The 16,776-nt window shown below is 38.0% G+C and overlaps 1 protein-coding gene across 1 annotated transcript in view; it reads right to left on the reverse strand.

Annotated features, from left to right (window-relative positions):
* Positions 1-16,776, reverse strand: part of LOC135197989 (uncharacterized) — a 343,766-nt gene that overhangs the window by 76,952 nt on the left and 250,038 nt on the right. Inside the window, exons 2-5 of the mRNA XM_064225313.1 lie at positions 15,186-15,507; positions 9,597-9,810; positions 3,326-3,406; positions 2,264-2,382 (exon numbers count right to left, since the gene is read on the reverse strand). Coding sequence (XP_064081383.1) covers positions 2,264-2,382; positions 3,326-3,406; positions 9,597-9,810; positions 15,186-15,489 — 718 coding nt within the window. The 5' untranslated portion in view covers positions 15,490-15,507. The remainder of the gene's footprint in view (positions 1-2,263; positions 2,383-3,325; positions 3,407-9,596; positions 9,811-15,185; positions 15,508-16,776) is intronic.

Raw genomic sequence — 16,776 nt, forward strand, 5'->3', positions numbered from 1 at the left:
CATCAATTTCTTATATTTTGAGGCAATGGCAGGGCATAGGCCTACACATCAAATTCTTATATTTTGAGGTAATGACAGGGCATAAGCCTACACGTCAAGTTCTTCTATTTAGAGGCAATGACAGGACACAGGCCTACTTGTCAATTTCTTATGTTTTGAGGCAATGACAGGGCATAGGCCTACACGTTTCATTCTTATATTTTGAAGTTATGTCATTCTTATATTTTGAAGTTATGTCAAAACATAGGCCTACACATAAAATTCTTACATATTGAGACAATAACAGGGCATGAGCCTACACTTTAATTTCTTATTGCAAATAGTCCTCTACCTGTATCTGTTGGAAATAGAGTAGCTTTTAATTGATATAGTTGTTTCAATTCCACAATATATAATGTAAATGCATGAAGTGGAATGTACACGTATATAAGCAAGAACACATACATGTGTGGATGGCCAAATCTTAGGGCTGCCTCAGCCTTACACACAACTATTAAACTGCTTTCAATGAACTATATTGAAAATGTTTACTTAAGGGATAACACATTATATTACTCTGACGAGTAAATATAAGGCTGCTGTAGAATTTCTATGAAAATGATGCCTAAAGTAGGAAGGCATCATAAATTAGGAAAATATATGGTAGCTGAAAAGTTAAGCATGCGATGATCCAAACCAGTCTGAAGGTAGATCGTAGCCCTTGAATCACTTGGTTTTGGGGCCATTCTTGTAAAATCAATCTCTCTCTCTCTCTCTCTCTCTCTCTCTCTCTTTGTGTGTGTGTGTTGTTAGAATATTCTAGCGCAGACTATATTCATACAGAAGTCGATTACTTTTAATTAAAACAAATGACTAAATTTCAGTTAACAAGAATTCCCCAATAATTCTTTGCGCCAGTATTTTATGAATAGGTCTATGTTTATTAAGCAATGTTAGGATACTATAAGAAAATTCGAAGATACTACAAGCACCATAACAGCAGCAACAAAAACAAGAATAACCACAACAAGAACCACAATAAAACGGCTGAATATTAGATAGGCCTATACTAATCCAAACGTCACTAGCTGCGTAAACCGACAAAAAGACAAACGACCTTACAGGTCGTCATGGTTTATTATTCTATTATTTCGAAAGGAGTTAATGTCTTCACGAAAATTCACAGCAATTTATATCCAATATGAATTGTACAGCCTATCATACTATAACTTTTTTTTTTAAGGTATCTTCTGGTTTTATAAAGTGCAGTCACCGCTTGTCATCCCTCCGAATGTGTAAACGATTCCAATGCAATCGATTTTGAGACTATGCAGATGTAGTAAAATTTCCTGAAACCAATATGAAATACCAGTCTGCACAGCTCTGAGAAAGTCTTATTCTTTGTGTTTAAATTTAGAATGGCGAACACGCTTGACAATATCAGACGGCAATGACTATTGTGCAGTAATTCCAAGTGCACCGATTCGAACGCAGACATTCCCAGTGTCACCTCCGTATTCAGGTAAACCTCATTTACGAAAACACACAACATTGCAACAAGGCAGAACACTTCTGACTTCATTCATACTTTCCTGTTTTTTCCCATTTTTATGGAGATGTGTATCCTGATTTTATTTCAGGGGATAATATAAAGTTAAAGTTTGGTAATCAGCACAACGTATTTTAGATCGGTAAAAACAACCATTGCAAAATAAATGAAGATGAAAAGAACCACAGATCAGCCAGCGTTTCGAAACTATTTCCAACCAATCAGCTTAAAGGAATGGTCGTGCCGTAATCAGTAGGCGGGGCTTAGCTGCAAAGCTGGCTGATCTTTGCTATAGTAGTTTCAAGTTAAACCCAAAGTACTACAAATATACTCGAGTATAGTATTTGAAGGACCTTGGTTTTACCCGGGAGTGATGGACTGACAAACGAAGGCCTAGGCTACCCCAACCCCCTTGTTTTTCAGGTAGGCATAAAAGCAAAACCCTTTAATGTGCACAAATCTTACAAAGAACAGCACAACAACAGCAAGTTAGCAACCCAGACGCGGCATGCGTCTAGGGAAAATCCCTCTAAGACGAATGGCGCTGGCTGTGATATAAAATAGCTACCCATTCCACCCTATTGATAACTAGGTAGACGAAAGTCATTCATCTGGGGTGATAAAGTATTCTGGTAATATTACGAAATATTAATTGGTTATTACAGATGACATGCATAGGAGAATAACAATATAGCAAGGAGAAATTAGACATAAAAAAAATGCCAAAGAGGACCTACCTGCTGGTTTCAAAATCTGACGTTAAAGGGTCCAAGTTGTAACCTGGAGGAATCCACACTTCCAGGTTCGCCATTGCCTTAGGAATGACCACCTGTTCCGATGCACTGTTGGTGTTGCTGCAAGTACGAAACAGTGGCTGAAGTTACGGTGAAAATAACGACAAACATTATATGATAGACCTACAACTTTACATGTTATTGCCATTGGAATGAAAATGAGATAGGGTTTTCAATTTTGTAACATAATTTTCTATGAAAAATTAGATTCAGTTCTGAATTTTGTAACAATTTTCTATAAAAAATTAGATTCATTCTGAATTTTGTAACAAAACTTTCTAACAGCTACTATGCACCACTGGACGTAGAAAACATCGTTATTTACTAAATAAAATGATTGTGAATTGCGTACTTACCTGTTAACTGAAAAGATACGAGAGAGAGAGAGAGAGAGAGAGAGAGAGAGAGAGAGAGAGAGAGAGAGAGAGAGATGCCACAAGTATACAGTTGTTATTAAGGGAATAAAGGAAATGACAACGCATATTTCTGTAAGAATAGAGGAAAATCCTTCTATATATATTTCTACTAGCAAACAGTTTTAAATTCATTTGGGCATGTCGGCGAACTGTAGGCCTAGTATAGCCATTTTGAAATCGGTCATGGTTAAATATTAATTCACTCTGTAAGGATTATATATATATATATATATATATATATATAATATATATATATATATATATATATATATATATATATATATATATATATTACACACACATATATATATATATATATATATATATATATTATAAAGAGAGGTGAGTGAGATAGAATGATAGTCACACTATTCGCATGCGCACTATCTCCATGAGCACACCTGGCCTGCCCCCATACCTACCCAAGCCAACCCACCAACCACACCATGTCCCCGAGTGCTTGCAAGATCACCGACCGAGAGTCTCGGTGGTCTTGGTGCTTTTGAACAAGGTCTAGAGCATTCTATGGACCTTGCTTTTGAGAAGTACAAGAAGAAATGACGAAATCATGACGTCTCAGCACTTACTTTGACGTCATGGACTGTCCCGTGATGAAAGCGATGACGGACTGGAATGTATAAATCTTCAGATCCGGCACAACTTCCGAGCTGTTGTTATAGAGCCATCATGGTAACGGGAAGGAAGGAAGGAGATAATAACAATGATAAGTTCCTTTTCGTAAGGTACACCCTCTTCTCTTGTCTAAGCAATAGCCCTAGCGAAAGGTTATTGGGGGGTTTTCCCATTTTTGTTTCAATATAAATCAAGGCTCAACCAATGAGTGCCCTCTGACGGTCATAAAAAAAGTCAAAGAAGAAGAATTCCACAATGCAAGAAGAACCGGCATGGCAGCTTTTATACGCACGAACATTGTCATATTGCATTTTTTGAATTCTCAAACGCTTTCAGGGATCCCATCATCAATTTCCGATGCTCTTTTTATAATCATGCACAAACGTCTAGCAACCACGATTCTGACAAGACTGTGCATAGAGAATTTCATTTATGTCATGGTAGTAGCTCTTAGCAAATCAATTCAACGCGACTCAAGTCTATAGTTCTTACAACCCTGACCAGTTACGAAACTGGCCATGTCTTCCGATGACCTCTCGTAACTTATTATTATAGCTACAGCCCGTGACTTACGCAGAGGCGCTCACTCGCAGTTTACAAATTGGTTCACAGTCAACCACACAACGCGAATCGAAAACTCGGGTACTTCGTTTTCTTAAGTGTTATGGACACAAGTGAACTGTTTGCCGATCGGGTTCAGAAGTGCCACTGTTGTGTTTGCTGAAAGGTTCATTCACCCCAGCCCGGAAGAATGTCATCACAGCTTTTGTCAACGACTTTGCATGCGCACACAAACTGTACGTGAGCGTGAGTCTGACTGCATGAATGCACTAGACAAAACTGAAGCCGATTTCAGACGCGTTGGTCTTTCGTTGCCCAATTTACATGCAAAAAATACTGTCTCGCCAGAAAGAATAATACATATGGGAACAAGCTGGGAAGAAGAAGTAGGTCTGCAAGTAACAAAACATAACCAGTTGATATGTATCTCGAGCAGAAAAGATAAGACACCAGTTATCTGTACAGCGGCTCTCGCAATTTCTTACCACGCGAAAAATTGTTGAAATCAAACCTGCGTGAAAATTATTAGCTGAAAAGAATATTAAAGGTTGCAGAACCCCTTATGACAGCGGTGTCGCCTGCTTTCCATGCAGGCACAGTTTATCGACCTTTATATGGCTCAGTTTTCAGCTCCGTCTCTCATGAAATATCTATTTTCAAATATTGGGACTATGAGTTGTTAGATCAGTACCACTTTCTCTTTTCATGATATTATTAATTCTTAATAATAATATTAGTCGCATACGACCAAAATCGACGTTCCTTTACAGAACATGGTCTTCTCGTATATATATATATATATATATATATATATATATATATGCATGTATGTATGTATGTATGTATATGCATATGTTTATATATATATATATATATATATATACATATATAGATATTATATACACATATATATATATATATTAAACACACCATAGTTTCCAATAAGAACTCACGAGAGGACTGAAATTCTAAATCGCCCTCAAATCACAACAATACGGATGAAAAATACAAACACAGCCACCTCATCTGAAGTCAACTTTCACATTTATCTGGCGACACATATACAGAGCTGTGGGTACTAATCATTTCCAAACGCTGAAATACGCACAAGATTTCTCATTCACCAAGAAGTTACTGTGTTGCTTAGGCCTATGTTTGTTTGTTTGTTTGTATGGTGTTTTGACGTTGCATGGAACCAGTGGTTATTCAGCAACGGGACCAACGGCTTTACGTGACTTCCGAACCACGCCGAGAGTGAACTTCTATTACCAGAAATACACATCTCTAACCCCTTAGTGGAATGTCCGAGAATCGAACTCGCGGCCACCGAGGTGACAGGCAAAGACCATAACAACCACGCCATTGAGGCGCTCTACTCTATGGTTAATAATATTATATGGGGTTTTGAGGTTCCTGACAAGATGAACTCTTACATATTTGTGATACATTCGCAAATATATTTTGTTACATAGTTCTCACCTTCACGCCGGATAGGGAAAAAACAAAGCTTTAGTACTTTTATTTAAAACCCTTTTCACGCTGGTTGTCACAAAAAGTTATCTGAGAGCGTAAACTGAATGTCTAAGTAAAGTTAAATAAAACTGCACAAATATAACATAGCAATCCAAGTTCTAAAATGGCTCTTGCAACTTTTAAATGTTATCGCCAAAGCACAAGTTGGTTTCGCCAAAAATAGCACGCTGATACTTATTTAGGCGTTTTGTCAACTATGAACGCTTTCCCGGTCCGAATACGATGATGATAATAATAATAATAATAATAATAATAATAATAATAATAATAATAATAATAATAAAAGATGACTTTGAATGCACAGTGGCTTGACTATGGCCCCTCTACAGTTCAATTAGCCAAATAGCTCTCAACTTCGCGGGTTTCCCTACGTTAGCAGAAAAGTTAACTCCTTATTGCTTAAGTACTGAAAACGTTAGTTATTTACTGCTTACGTCAGTAGAAACATTTACTCCTTTTTGTTTGTTTTAGAGGAACTGTCAATTACTTTTTGCTTCTGTCAGGGGAAACGTTTACTCTTTATTTACGACAATGGAAAGTTTTACTTCCTTCTTGCTTATTTCAGGGGAAACTTTAATTCATTCTTTATTGCTTATGTCAGGGAAAACTCTGATTACTAATTGCTTGTGTATGCAACTATTTTAATACCTTATTGCTTATGTCAGGGAAAGCGTTAATTCTTAATTGCTGTCAGTGGAAATTTTAGCTCCTTGCTTACTTCGGGGGAGACTTTAAATCTTCATTGCTTACATCTTGGGAGGGAAACGTCCTTTCTCTATTGCTTAAATCTTAGGAAACGTCTATTCTTTATCACTTTCGTGATTTATACGATAATTCCTCCACCCAACATTTAACAAATAAAAAAATAATAAAAAACGTCTTCTGTCAGTTAAAGAATTATTTTATATTCATATTTAAGACCCAGAGCAACTTTCTGTCCTCGAAAAAATCATGCAGCAACTGTAAGCGTCAATTTACTAGTCCTCAGGGGCAGAGCTTGAATCAGAACGTTAAATATTGAAAGAATATTGAAAGAAATTATCAAATTACGCCATTTTACCAACACTTACGGATTCATTTGAAAAGGTGGACATGTAATAAAACATATTCCTTGAAGTGGGCTGTGTCTTAACACATGGGCGCCCGCACGTAGGGGCAAAGGGGGGGGGGGGGGGGGGGGGGGGGCACTTGCCCCCTCACCCCATGAAATCCTGTGACCACAGGAGGCTACAGTTCCTTTTCAAATGAACAGTGAATAACTTGAAAAAAAAATGTATTACATTTAACTACATCACTTTGTTTTCCTTCCATTCTACAGTAGATTCTCTTATTTTAAGTAAATTAAAGGTAGTCTTATTATATTGTATAAGATTTGTATCCAGTAGTATAAAACTGCGCTATTATTCTTTCAAGAAATATTTGATTCCAGTTGAACAGTACTATGTGGAACTATTGAAAAAAACAGGACAATGTAACCTTCAATTTTTTTTTTTTTTTTTTTTTTTTTGCTTCACTTACATTATTGGCATCCCAATTCCACTGCATGTTTTATATATATATATAATATATAATATTATATATTATATATATAGATATTATATATATATATATAGTATGATAAATATATATATTGCCCCAACCCCCTTGGAAAATTGGCTGCGGGCGCCCATGGTCTAACCAGACCTGAAAAGCGCACAACACGAGAAAGACGGTGAAGTATTCAATGACAGCTGAACTGCACAATGCGCAGGAAATATATTCCCCTCCTATACTCTGTTTTTTTTCATCTGTCCACCCGCCTGTGGTGTTTTTGTATGGCAACACTGCGTCCCGGGCTTTAGATAGTCACATTCAGCTTACATTCAACGATTATAATAATATCCTATTTCGAATATTAACGGTGTAATTCGCATACAGTAAATTATTAAAACACTTTTCAGTTGCAATGTACACCCAGATATCCTTTTATTTACCTAAAACTTACACATAGCGTAACTATCTAAAGCCCGGGACGCAGTGTTGCCATACAAAAACACCACAGGCAGATGGACAGATGAAAAAAAACAGAGTATAGTCAAGAGCAGAGCGTATCAAACTCGTAGCTTGGGGCTGTTCGTATCATTCGACCGAATGCCCTTTTTCCTCTACACACTTGGTCATGAACAACGGGGATTTTTGAGAAATCAACCCTGGGGTTCACGGTCGTACATGACGCATAAAAACAAGCACTGAAACTCAGATCCCAAACATATACGTCTTGTCAGGGAACGGATGCGTTGGAGCGTTATCCCGCGAAATCACCAGTTTGTGAACGGAGTTTTTTATTTATATTATTAATATTATTTATTTAATTATTTAGTCTTTGTTGAAATTTGGCACGGACATAAAACTGCAAACGACCTTAAAACATATTCATTACGAGGCTGTCCCTGGTCATCAGCCTGTTTTGCATTAAGAACAGTGACGCTCCTTGAAAGCCTTCTCTAGACCAACTTGTAAACTGCAGAGCAAACTTACGCATGTTGCTGGATTAAATCTAATATGTCATAGGACAGATTCGTTTTCTCTCATTTTCGCGATGATATTTTTTTTCAATTTGATCAACAGTTCTAGGGAAGTATAAGCATATAGATTAAATTTGTCTCATTTGCGGTAGTCAGTAATATAGGCCAAGGTTTTGGACCTTGATATAGGCCTATGTATATAGTGTGTCCTACCGAGGGACGACAGAACAGCTTACGGCGGCCATGCGCACTGAGGTGGTGGTCCTCTTCACAGCCTGCGTGCTTCTTCTTCTTCTCTTTTCGTTCTTTCCTCCCCTTCAGACACTTCCTCTGTGCCGGGAAGAATATCTTCTTAGAGTTAAGAATTCAGTTCTACGAGCTTAAGCGGGTCCTGTACGAGAGTTACCAGGTAATAACCTTCCGATGAAAAATCGGCGAAATGAGCTGGCAAACCTTTAAGCGAGCGTGACGTCATCTATTCGAACAATCTACGCAAGCGTTCATGCAGTTCAAACGAAGCAAACGGACAAGGACACATACTTATTACACACTACTGCATGCTTTCATAAACAATGAAATTATCTCTACGTGCAGGTCAAATCACCATCCAAGACACAGCAAAGAACTACCGATAATATGCAAACGGGACAAATACTGCAAAACAACAAATGGCACTAGCAAAAATAACAGTGGACGTACATCAAGCCACATGTCACATCAAGGCATGCAAAATTATTGCAAAATAATTCCTTAACTGCTGCTAATAAATTGCTAATCCCACATTCACAATCAAGCGCAGGCAATGCTTATTAAAAGTTGTTTCTGTTCCTAATCTCAATGCAGAGAAATAGTACGCTTAGTAAAAAAAATAAGTTTCGTATCAACATCTGATGACACCGTTAGATAACATGCTTAACTCATCCTAAGTAATTCTCTGCCAAGAAATGTGCAAAATATAAAAAAATGATTTTATGACAAATATAACATTATATATTTAAAACAATAATCAAACCTACACTTAACAATATCTCTTATTGTGGTGGTTGATGAAAAATGTTGGAAAATAAATTATTCTATTTTCAAAATATGAAGGGAAATCTGAAACAATTGGGCACAACAGAGATCACTTGGTAACTACAGGTCAGTACAGTTCAATGAAAGGGTTAATTGCAAAATATATAAAACTGTACAGACACACAAACACCAAATTATGAATAACATATGACGGATAAGTACTTGTTTGCACGTACGTGTATTACGTAAATAAATCTTTATGCACATCTACGCATTTCAGTGTAGTATATACGAACGTATCTCGGCTATATAAGCCATGTTATATTACTGGTTACTACAGACTGACAAATGTTACAAATAATGTAAAAAAATCAAGCTCAGACAATTTATGAGTACAACACACAAAAGCTCTATAGTATACCATCAACACACTGCCAAAGAAGACCACTACTTTGTGAGAAGCAAGGAAGAAAAACTTCACAACAACAACTACCACTACTACTACAACTACATCACCACAAAATATATAAATAAATAAATAAAAAACGAGAAACATTACCAAAAAAAGCGCAGAGAGAAACACTACAAACTGTGATTGTCGAGGTGTGCTTACGCGTTGTGTCCCTCGGGAGCCGTCATGGCGTCGACGACGGAGCTCGGATGGAACGTGTTCGGCACCGTCGTGATGGTCAGGTTCACGTAGCCCAGCCAGTCCTTCAGGAAGATGGCCACTATCCGCGTCATGAGCTGCTGAGGAACTCTGCTCGACGACAGCATCGTCAGGACTTCTTCCTTCTCGTTTACGTACAGACGTCTGGTCTTCACCTCTGAAATGATCGCGCAAAGAGGCTGCATTACTTGAGAGGAACCAGGCTTTAGGGAGAGAGAAGCGGACTCCTCACTCAGGGGATCCGGACTTTACAGAGAGAGCCAGATAACTAGTGGAGACCCAGCCTTTAAAGAGAGAAAGAGAGAGAGGCCTGGCTTCAGAGGGAGAGAGACAGACATGAAGAGACTTCATTCGAGGGGACCCGGACTTTAGATAGATAGATAGACAGAGAGAGCGAGAGACCTTGCGAAGAATTGTGAAATTCCCAACGACGGTCACCTTGTAAAAACTAAAGAATATTGATAGCAATATTTAAGTATTACGTAAACACTGGTGAGGAACACCGTTCAGGTGTTTGAAAGTGTTTTTATCGTTTACACAATAATACAATTTACCATATAATTGTGGCTTATTATCACATATATATTACGCTAATATCAGTCCATCCAGTAGACTGCCCTCACGAAACTGCAACATTCTGGAGCTCAAAACACTATCATTCATATTTCAAAATATCTATCCTTAGGTTATAGAGAAGGTCTATGTCATTCTTGCGTTCTATATGCATCAACAGTCTCACAGCTTTTTATCTGACTGTCATGTCAGAAGTTTTGAGGACAGGGCATAGGGTCAAGAACTGTTCCCCCAGACCCTCAAATACATATTCTTAATAATATATATATTATATATATATATATATATATATAATATATATATATATATATATATTATATATTATTACAATACGAACTACTAGTCTCTTTCTTTGGAATTCTTGGCAAAGCATGATCGACAAAGCGTTAAGTGTAAAAGCGCGGATAATCTTCAGTCCAAGAATACGCATTTAAAATGCACAATGTCGACATAATTATGTCGATCTTGGTAATAGCCAGGTTTCCTCAAGTTTCCAATCTAGGCCATTTAACTTTCGCAACGGTGTTTTTGTTCTTGTTCACAGATTAATGGGTAAATATGCTCGCTCGCTCTCTCTCTCTCTCTCTCTCTCTCTCTCTCTCTCTCTCTCTCTAAGTATCTTCGACCATCCTGCTATTTTTGACGCAACGGAAATATTCACCAATTAGAGTAAATAAACTCTCTCTCTCTCTCTCTCTTCCCTCTCTCTATCTCCCATCTTCTTTCTGATGCGACCTTCTTTCCAGATACTCTCCTCTCTCTCTCTCTCTCCTCTCTCTCCTCTACTCTCTCTCTCTCTCTCTCTCTCCTTTTTTTCTTCTTTAATTCTCTTGACTGCGTGCCAGTGCACAGTCCTTAGGTTACGCATTAGGCGACTTTTAAAGCAACAAACAACTTCTAAACTGCGGATTCTTGTCTTGTATTTTTGCCACCTGCTCCGTCTCCAACGCCAACCCCCCCACCCCCCAAAACCTTCTCGTGGAGTCCATCCAAATTCTTCCAAAGGTCCGGTTAAGGGGTATCTGTGATGCCACTGAAACCCTATGCAAGGTCAACGCAAACCTTTCTCCGTGTATTTTAATAATTCACTTCCATTTTTTTTCCATTTAGTTATTTATTTATTTGTTATTTTTTTTATAAGTGGTCTCATCTTTCTGTATTTCCCATTACCTCCAGTTACTATTTTCGAATGAACGCCATTATAGTCTTTGGAAGCTTCTTGAATTTCTTCAAGTCATGGCCCATGTGGTGGGCTTGTTCCATATGAATAGGGATCATCCTCCGAATAATAATAATAATAATAATAATAATAATAATAATAATAATAGTTTTTGGAAGCCTGAATTTCACGTCGATGGCTCCTGTAGGCGTGTTCCATATGAAACGTGTTCGTAATATAATAATAATAATAATAAGCACAAATCATTATCTTTACTGATACTTGTCGGGGCTGTTAGAAATCTATCAGTTTTAGACACCTGTATTTAAATGGGACCAGATTGCAAAAAAGGTCCCGCAAATCGATAGTTATGAACTACGGTGTCTGAATTGTTTATTCTCTGAATCCATGATTTTCAGAAGTTTTTTGCCTGAAACCATACTTGGTCATGAGTGCAAAGATAATTTTCAAAATCAACGTATTCAGTTGTTCAGAGAACGTATTTATAGACTGCTTTTCATTACTTGCCGCACACACACACACACACACACACACACACACACACACACACACACACACACATATATATAATATATATATATATATATATATATTATATATATATATATATATATATATATTTTACAAATTAACATTGCGACAAGAAATCAGTATTTGAGGAAATACTGAAGAATAAAATCGGACAATCTCGGAGGTTTTTCTTGAACCTTCCAAAAACTGAAACGAAAAAATTATTCTGAAACTGACTCATACATCAGAAACGACAAAATCATTTGGAAACTGACTCATACATCTGAAACGACAAAATCATTTGGAAACTGGACTCGACATTCAGAAACGACAAACTTCCATTTGGAAACCTGACTCATACCATCTGAAACGAAAACAAAATCATTTGGAAACTGACTCATAAATCAGACGAACAAAATCATTTGGAAACCTGACTCAAACAGCTGAACGACAAATCAATTTGGAACTACTCATCATCAGAAACGTACAAATCAATTTGGAAACCCTGGACCTCAAACATTTCTGGAAACCGACAAAATCATATGGAACCTGACCTCATACATCGAAAACGACAAAATCATTTGGAAAACCTGACTCAAAATACATTTCTGAAACGACAAAATATTTGGAACCTTACCATGCTCAAGAAACGACAAATCCTTTGGAACCTGAAACTCATTACGATCCTGAAACGACAAATCATTTTGGAACCGACTCATACATCTGAACGACAAATCAAATGTGGAACTGACTCATACATCAGAAACGACAAAATCATTTGGAACCTGACTCATACATCTGAAACGACAAAATCATTTGGAAACTGACTCATACATCAGAAACGACAAAATCATTTGTGAACTGACAAATCATACCATCAAAGCAAACGACAAAAAATCATTGGAAACTGACTCATACATCTGAAACGACAAACAAAATCATTTTGGAACCACCTGAAACTCATCCAATCTGAAACGACAAAATCATTTGGAACTGGACTCATACATCAGAAACGACCAAAATCTTTGGAACCTGACTCATAAACATCTTTGGAAAACCGACAAATCATAAATTGGAAACTGACTCATACATCAGAAACGACAAAATCATTTGGAACCTGACTCATACATCTGAAACGACAAAATCATTTGGAACCTGACTCATACATCTGAAACGACAAAATCATTTGGAACTGACTCAAACATCTGAAACGACAAAATCATTTGGAACCTGACTCAAACATCTGAAACGACAAAATCATTTGGAACCTGACTCAAACATCTGAAACGACAAAATCATTTGGAACCTGACCCATACATCTGAAACGACAAAATCATTTGGAAACTGACCCATACATCTGAAACGACAAAATCATTTGGAAACTGACCCATACATCTGAAACAACAAAATCATTTGGAAACTGACCCATACATCTGGAACGACAAAATCATTTGGAAACTGACCCATACATACATCTGAAACAACAAAATCATTTAGAAACTGACTCATACATCTGGAACGACAAAATCATTTGGAAACTGACCCATATACATCTGAACAACAAATCATTTATAATGACTCATAATCACTTGGAGACCAAAATCATTTGGAATAACTGACCATAATACTTGAAACGACAAAATCATTTGGAATCTGACTCAAACATCTGAAACGACAAAATCTTTGGAACCGGACTTTCAAACATCTGGAACCGACAAAATCATTTGGACCTCGAAAACTCAAACATCTGAAACAACGACAAAATCATTTGGAACTGAAAACTCAAAACATTTCTGGAAACCGACAAAATCATTTGGAACCGACTCAAACATCGAAAACGACAAAATCATTTGAACCTGACTCAACATCGAACCGACAAAAAATCATTTGGAAACCTGACTCAAACATCTGAACGGACAAAATCATTTGGAAACCTGAACCATACATCTGAAACGAAAAATCATTTGGAAACCTGACTCAAACATCTTGGAAACGACAAAACCCCTGGAAAACTGGAAACTTCAAACATCCTGAAAACACAAAATCATTTGGAACCTGGAACCCCCCCCCCCCCCCCCCCCCTCAAACATCCTGAACGACAAAATCAAATGGAAACTGACTCCAAAACATCTGGAAACGACAAAATCTTTGGAACCTGACGCCATCATTCTGACGAAACAAAATATTTGGAAACTGACAAAAATAAACATCCTTTGAAACGACAAAATCATTTGGAACCTGACCCAAATAAACTCTTTGGAAACCACAAACTCATTTGGAAACTGACCCATACATCTGAAACGACAAAAAATCATTTGGAAACCTGACTACATACTCTTAAACAACAAAATCATAGAAAAAAAAGGAAAAAAAAAAAAAAAAAAAAAATAAATTTCGACTCAAATAAACATCTTTGAAAAGGACAAATGGAAACTGGACCCTACTACATCTGAAACGACAAAATCATTTGAAACTGGAAACATACATCTGAAACGACAAAATCCTTTGAAAACTGCCCATACATAATCTGAAACGCCAAAATCATTTGGAAACTGACCCAATACATCTTTGGAAACGACACCTTGGAAACCTACGTCATACATCTGAAACGACAAAATCATTTGGAAAAACCTGACAAAATCATCTGGAAACCGACAAAAATCCTTTTGACTGACCCAAAATACATCTGGAAGACGACAAAATCAATTTGGAACCTGACATACATCTGGACGACCAAATCATGAAACTGACTCCCATACATCTGAAACGGAAACAAATCATTTGGAAACTGGAAACTCCCATACATCTGAAACGAAACAAAAAGAATCATTTGGAACTGACCATACATCTGAAAACGACAAAATCATTTTGGAAACTGACCCATACACCCTGAAAACGACAAAATCAATTTGGAAACTGCCCTATCTCTGGAAAGACCCGAAACAAAATCTTTGGACCTGACCCATACATCTGCAAACGAACCAAATCCATTTGGCACCTGAACTCCATAACTCTTTGAAACGACAAAATCATGGAACCTGACCTCATACAGCAAAACCCCGAAACAAAATCATTTTGAAACTGACTCATAAAACATCTTTTGAAACGACCAAAATCCTTGGAACCTGGAACCTCCCATACATCTTAAAACAACAAATCATTTGGAACCTGACTCATACATCAGAAACGACAAAATCATTTGGAAACTGACTCATACATCTGAAACGACAAAATCATTTGGAACCTCACTAGCACACCACCACACTCACCATTCCCCCTCCCCAACTTCTTTAGGTCGTCCTTGCGAAGGCAAGTGGGAACCGTCGTGGTCGTCGGCGGGGAGGGCATGACAGACGTCGGGTGGTCCAGCAATCCCAAATGTCGTTCCATCGCCGCTGCCGATGCTTTTCCTACTCCACTGCTGCTGCCCCCGACGGCCGCAGCGGTACAGTTGAACAGGAGCATTAGGCCTACGGCGGCGATCGTCAGCAGGGTGAGGAAGGGACGGCCTCTAGAGGGCAGCCGTGGTAGTGGCGGCCTCCCGGTATCCCTACACCCGCTGTCGCGTCTCATGGTCTCTGCTACGCCATTCTGCAAAGGGCGAAGGACGACGAAGGGCGTTAGTTCATGGGATGATAATAATAATAACATTAATAATATTGAGTAATAGTTATACTATACTTTTAAATCAACTAAGAGTTTTTGTAGATATAATATATAATAGTAATATTAAAGAGAGAGAGAGAGAGAGAGAGAGAGAGAGAGAGAGAGAGAGAGAGAGAGAGAGAGAGATTATTTAATAAATTTATTACGCCCAAAGACGTCAAACAAAGTTACATATTAGCAGTTACATATTAGCAGTTACATACATTACATCAGAAATCAACAGAAAAAAAAAAAATTAAAAATTAAAAAAAATTACAGCATTGAATTATCGGTAAATCAGTTACAAAATAACATATATGAGATCGTATTCTATTATCACAACAACTGCAACAGACAGTTTAGCAGCCACCAAAGTGAGGAAGACGAGTCAAAATTATGTCTAGGTGGTCATCTTTGAGTAAATATTGGCAGGTTTGAAGTAAATTTTGTCCTTGAGGTAACAGATTCCTGACAGTGGGGCAATGAAGGCAGTAGTGTTCAAGGTTATTGGCATTAGCAAGGTTACACAGTTTACATGAGGTGTAGTGTGGTATATCTAGTGTCTGTCCAACCTGCCACACAGGACGATATCCCAACCTTATCCTGGCACTTACAACATTATGCCTACGCACCATGAGTCCACGTCGCCGGTACTTGTGAAGGCTCTGCAGAAAGTTATCATGATGTTGTATGGAAACACTAGTGCCCCTCTCTGCATCCCTACGCTGTACTGTACAGGCAAAAGCGGCTGAATATATTCTATGTTTAAGACAGCGAAGTGAGGGCTCAACATTTCTGTCATCAAGGTCCAGCGTGCAGGCAGCTTTAGCAAGACTGTCCACCATGTCATTCTCAGCAAGCCCAATATGGGAGGGCATCCACATGAAAGACAAGACAAGCGAGGCATTGTAAGCAGCAACGAGTTGACACAATATGTCTCGCACAACACGGCCACAGCTGGGCCTAGAAGATGTCAGTGCCTGGAGTGCAGATTTGGAGTCACAGATCACCAATCCATTCACATTTCTTCTAACAAGTAGGGTTACTGCATCCCATATACCTTGAAGTTCGCAATAAGTGGAACTGGATGAGTTTGGCAACCTACGACCATGCCACCCACCCTCAGGAGATTCTAAAGTGGGGGAGAACATAGCACATGCTGCACTTCCATCTGCCTGTACTGAGCCGTCAACGTAGATGTGGTGTCCTGCAGGA

The sequence above is a fragment of the Macrobrachium nipponense genome, chromosome 21 (assembly GCF_015104395.2).
Source record: "Macrobrachium nipponense isolate FS-2020 chromosome 21, ASM1510439v2, whole genome shotgun sequence".
Lineage (NCBI taxonomy): Eukaryota > Metazoa > Arthropoda > Malacostraca > Decapoda > Palaemonidae > Macrobrachium > Macrobrachium nipponense.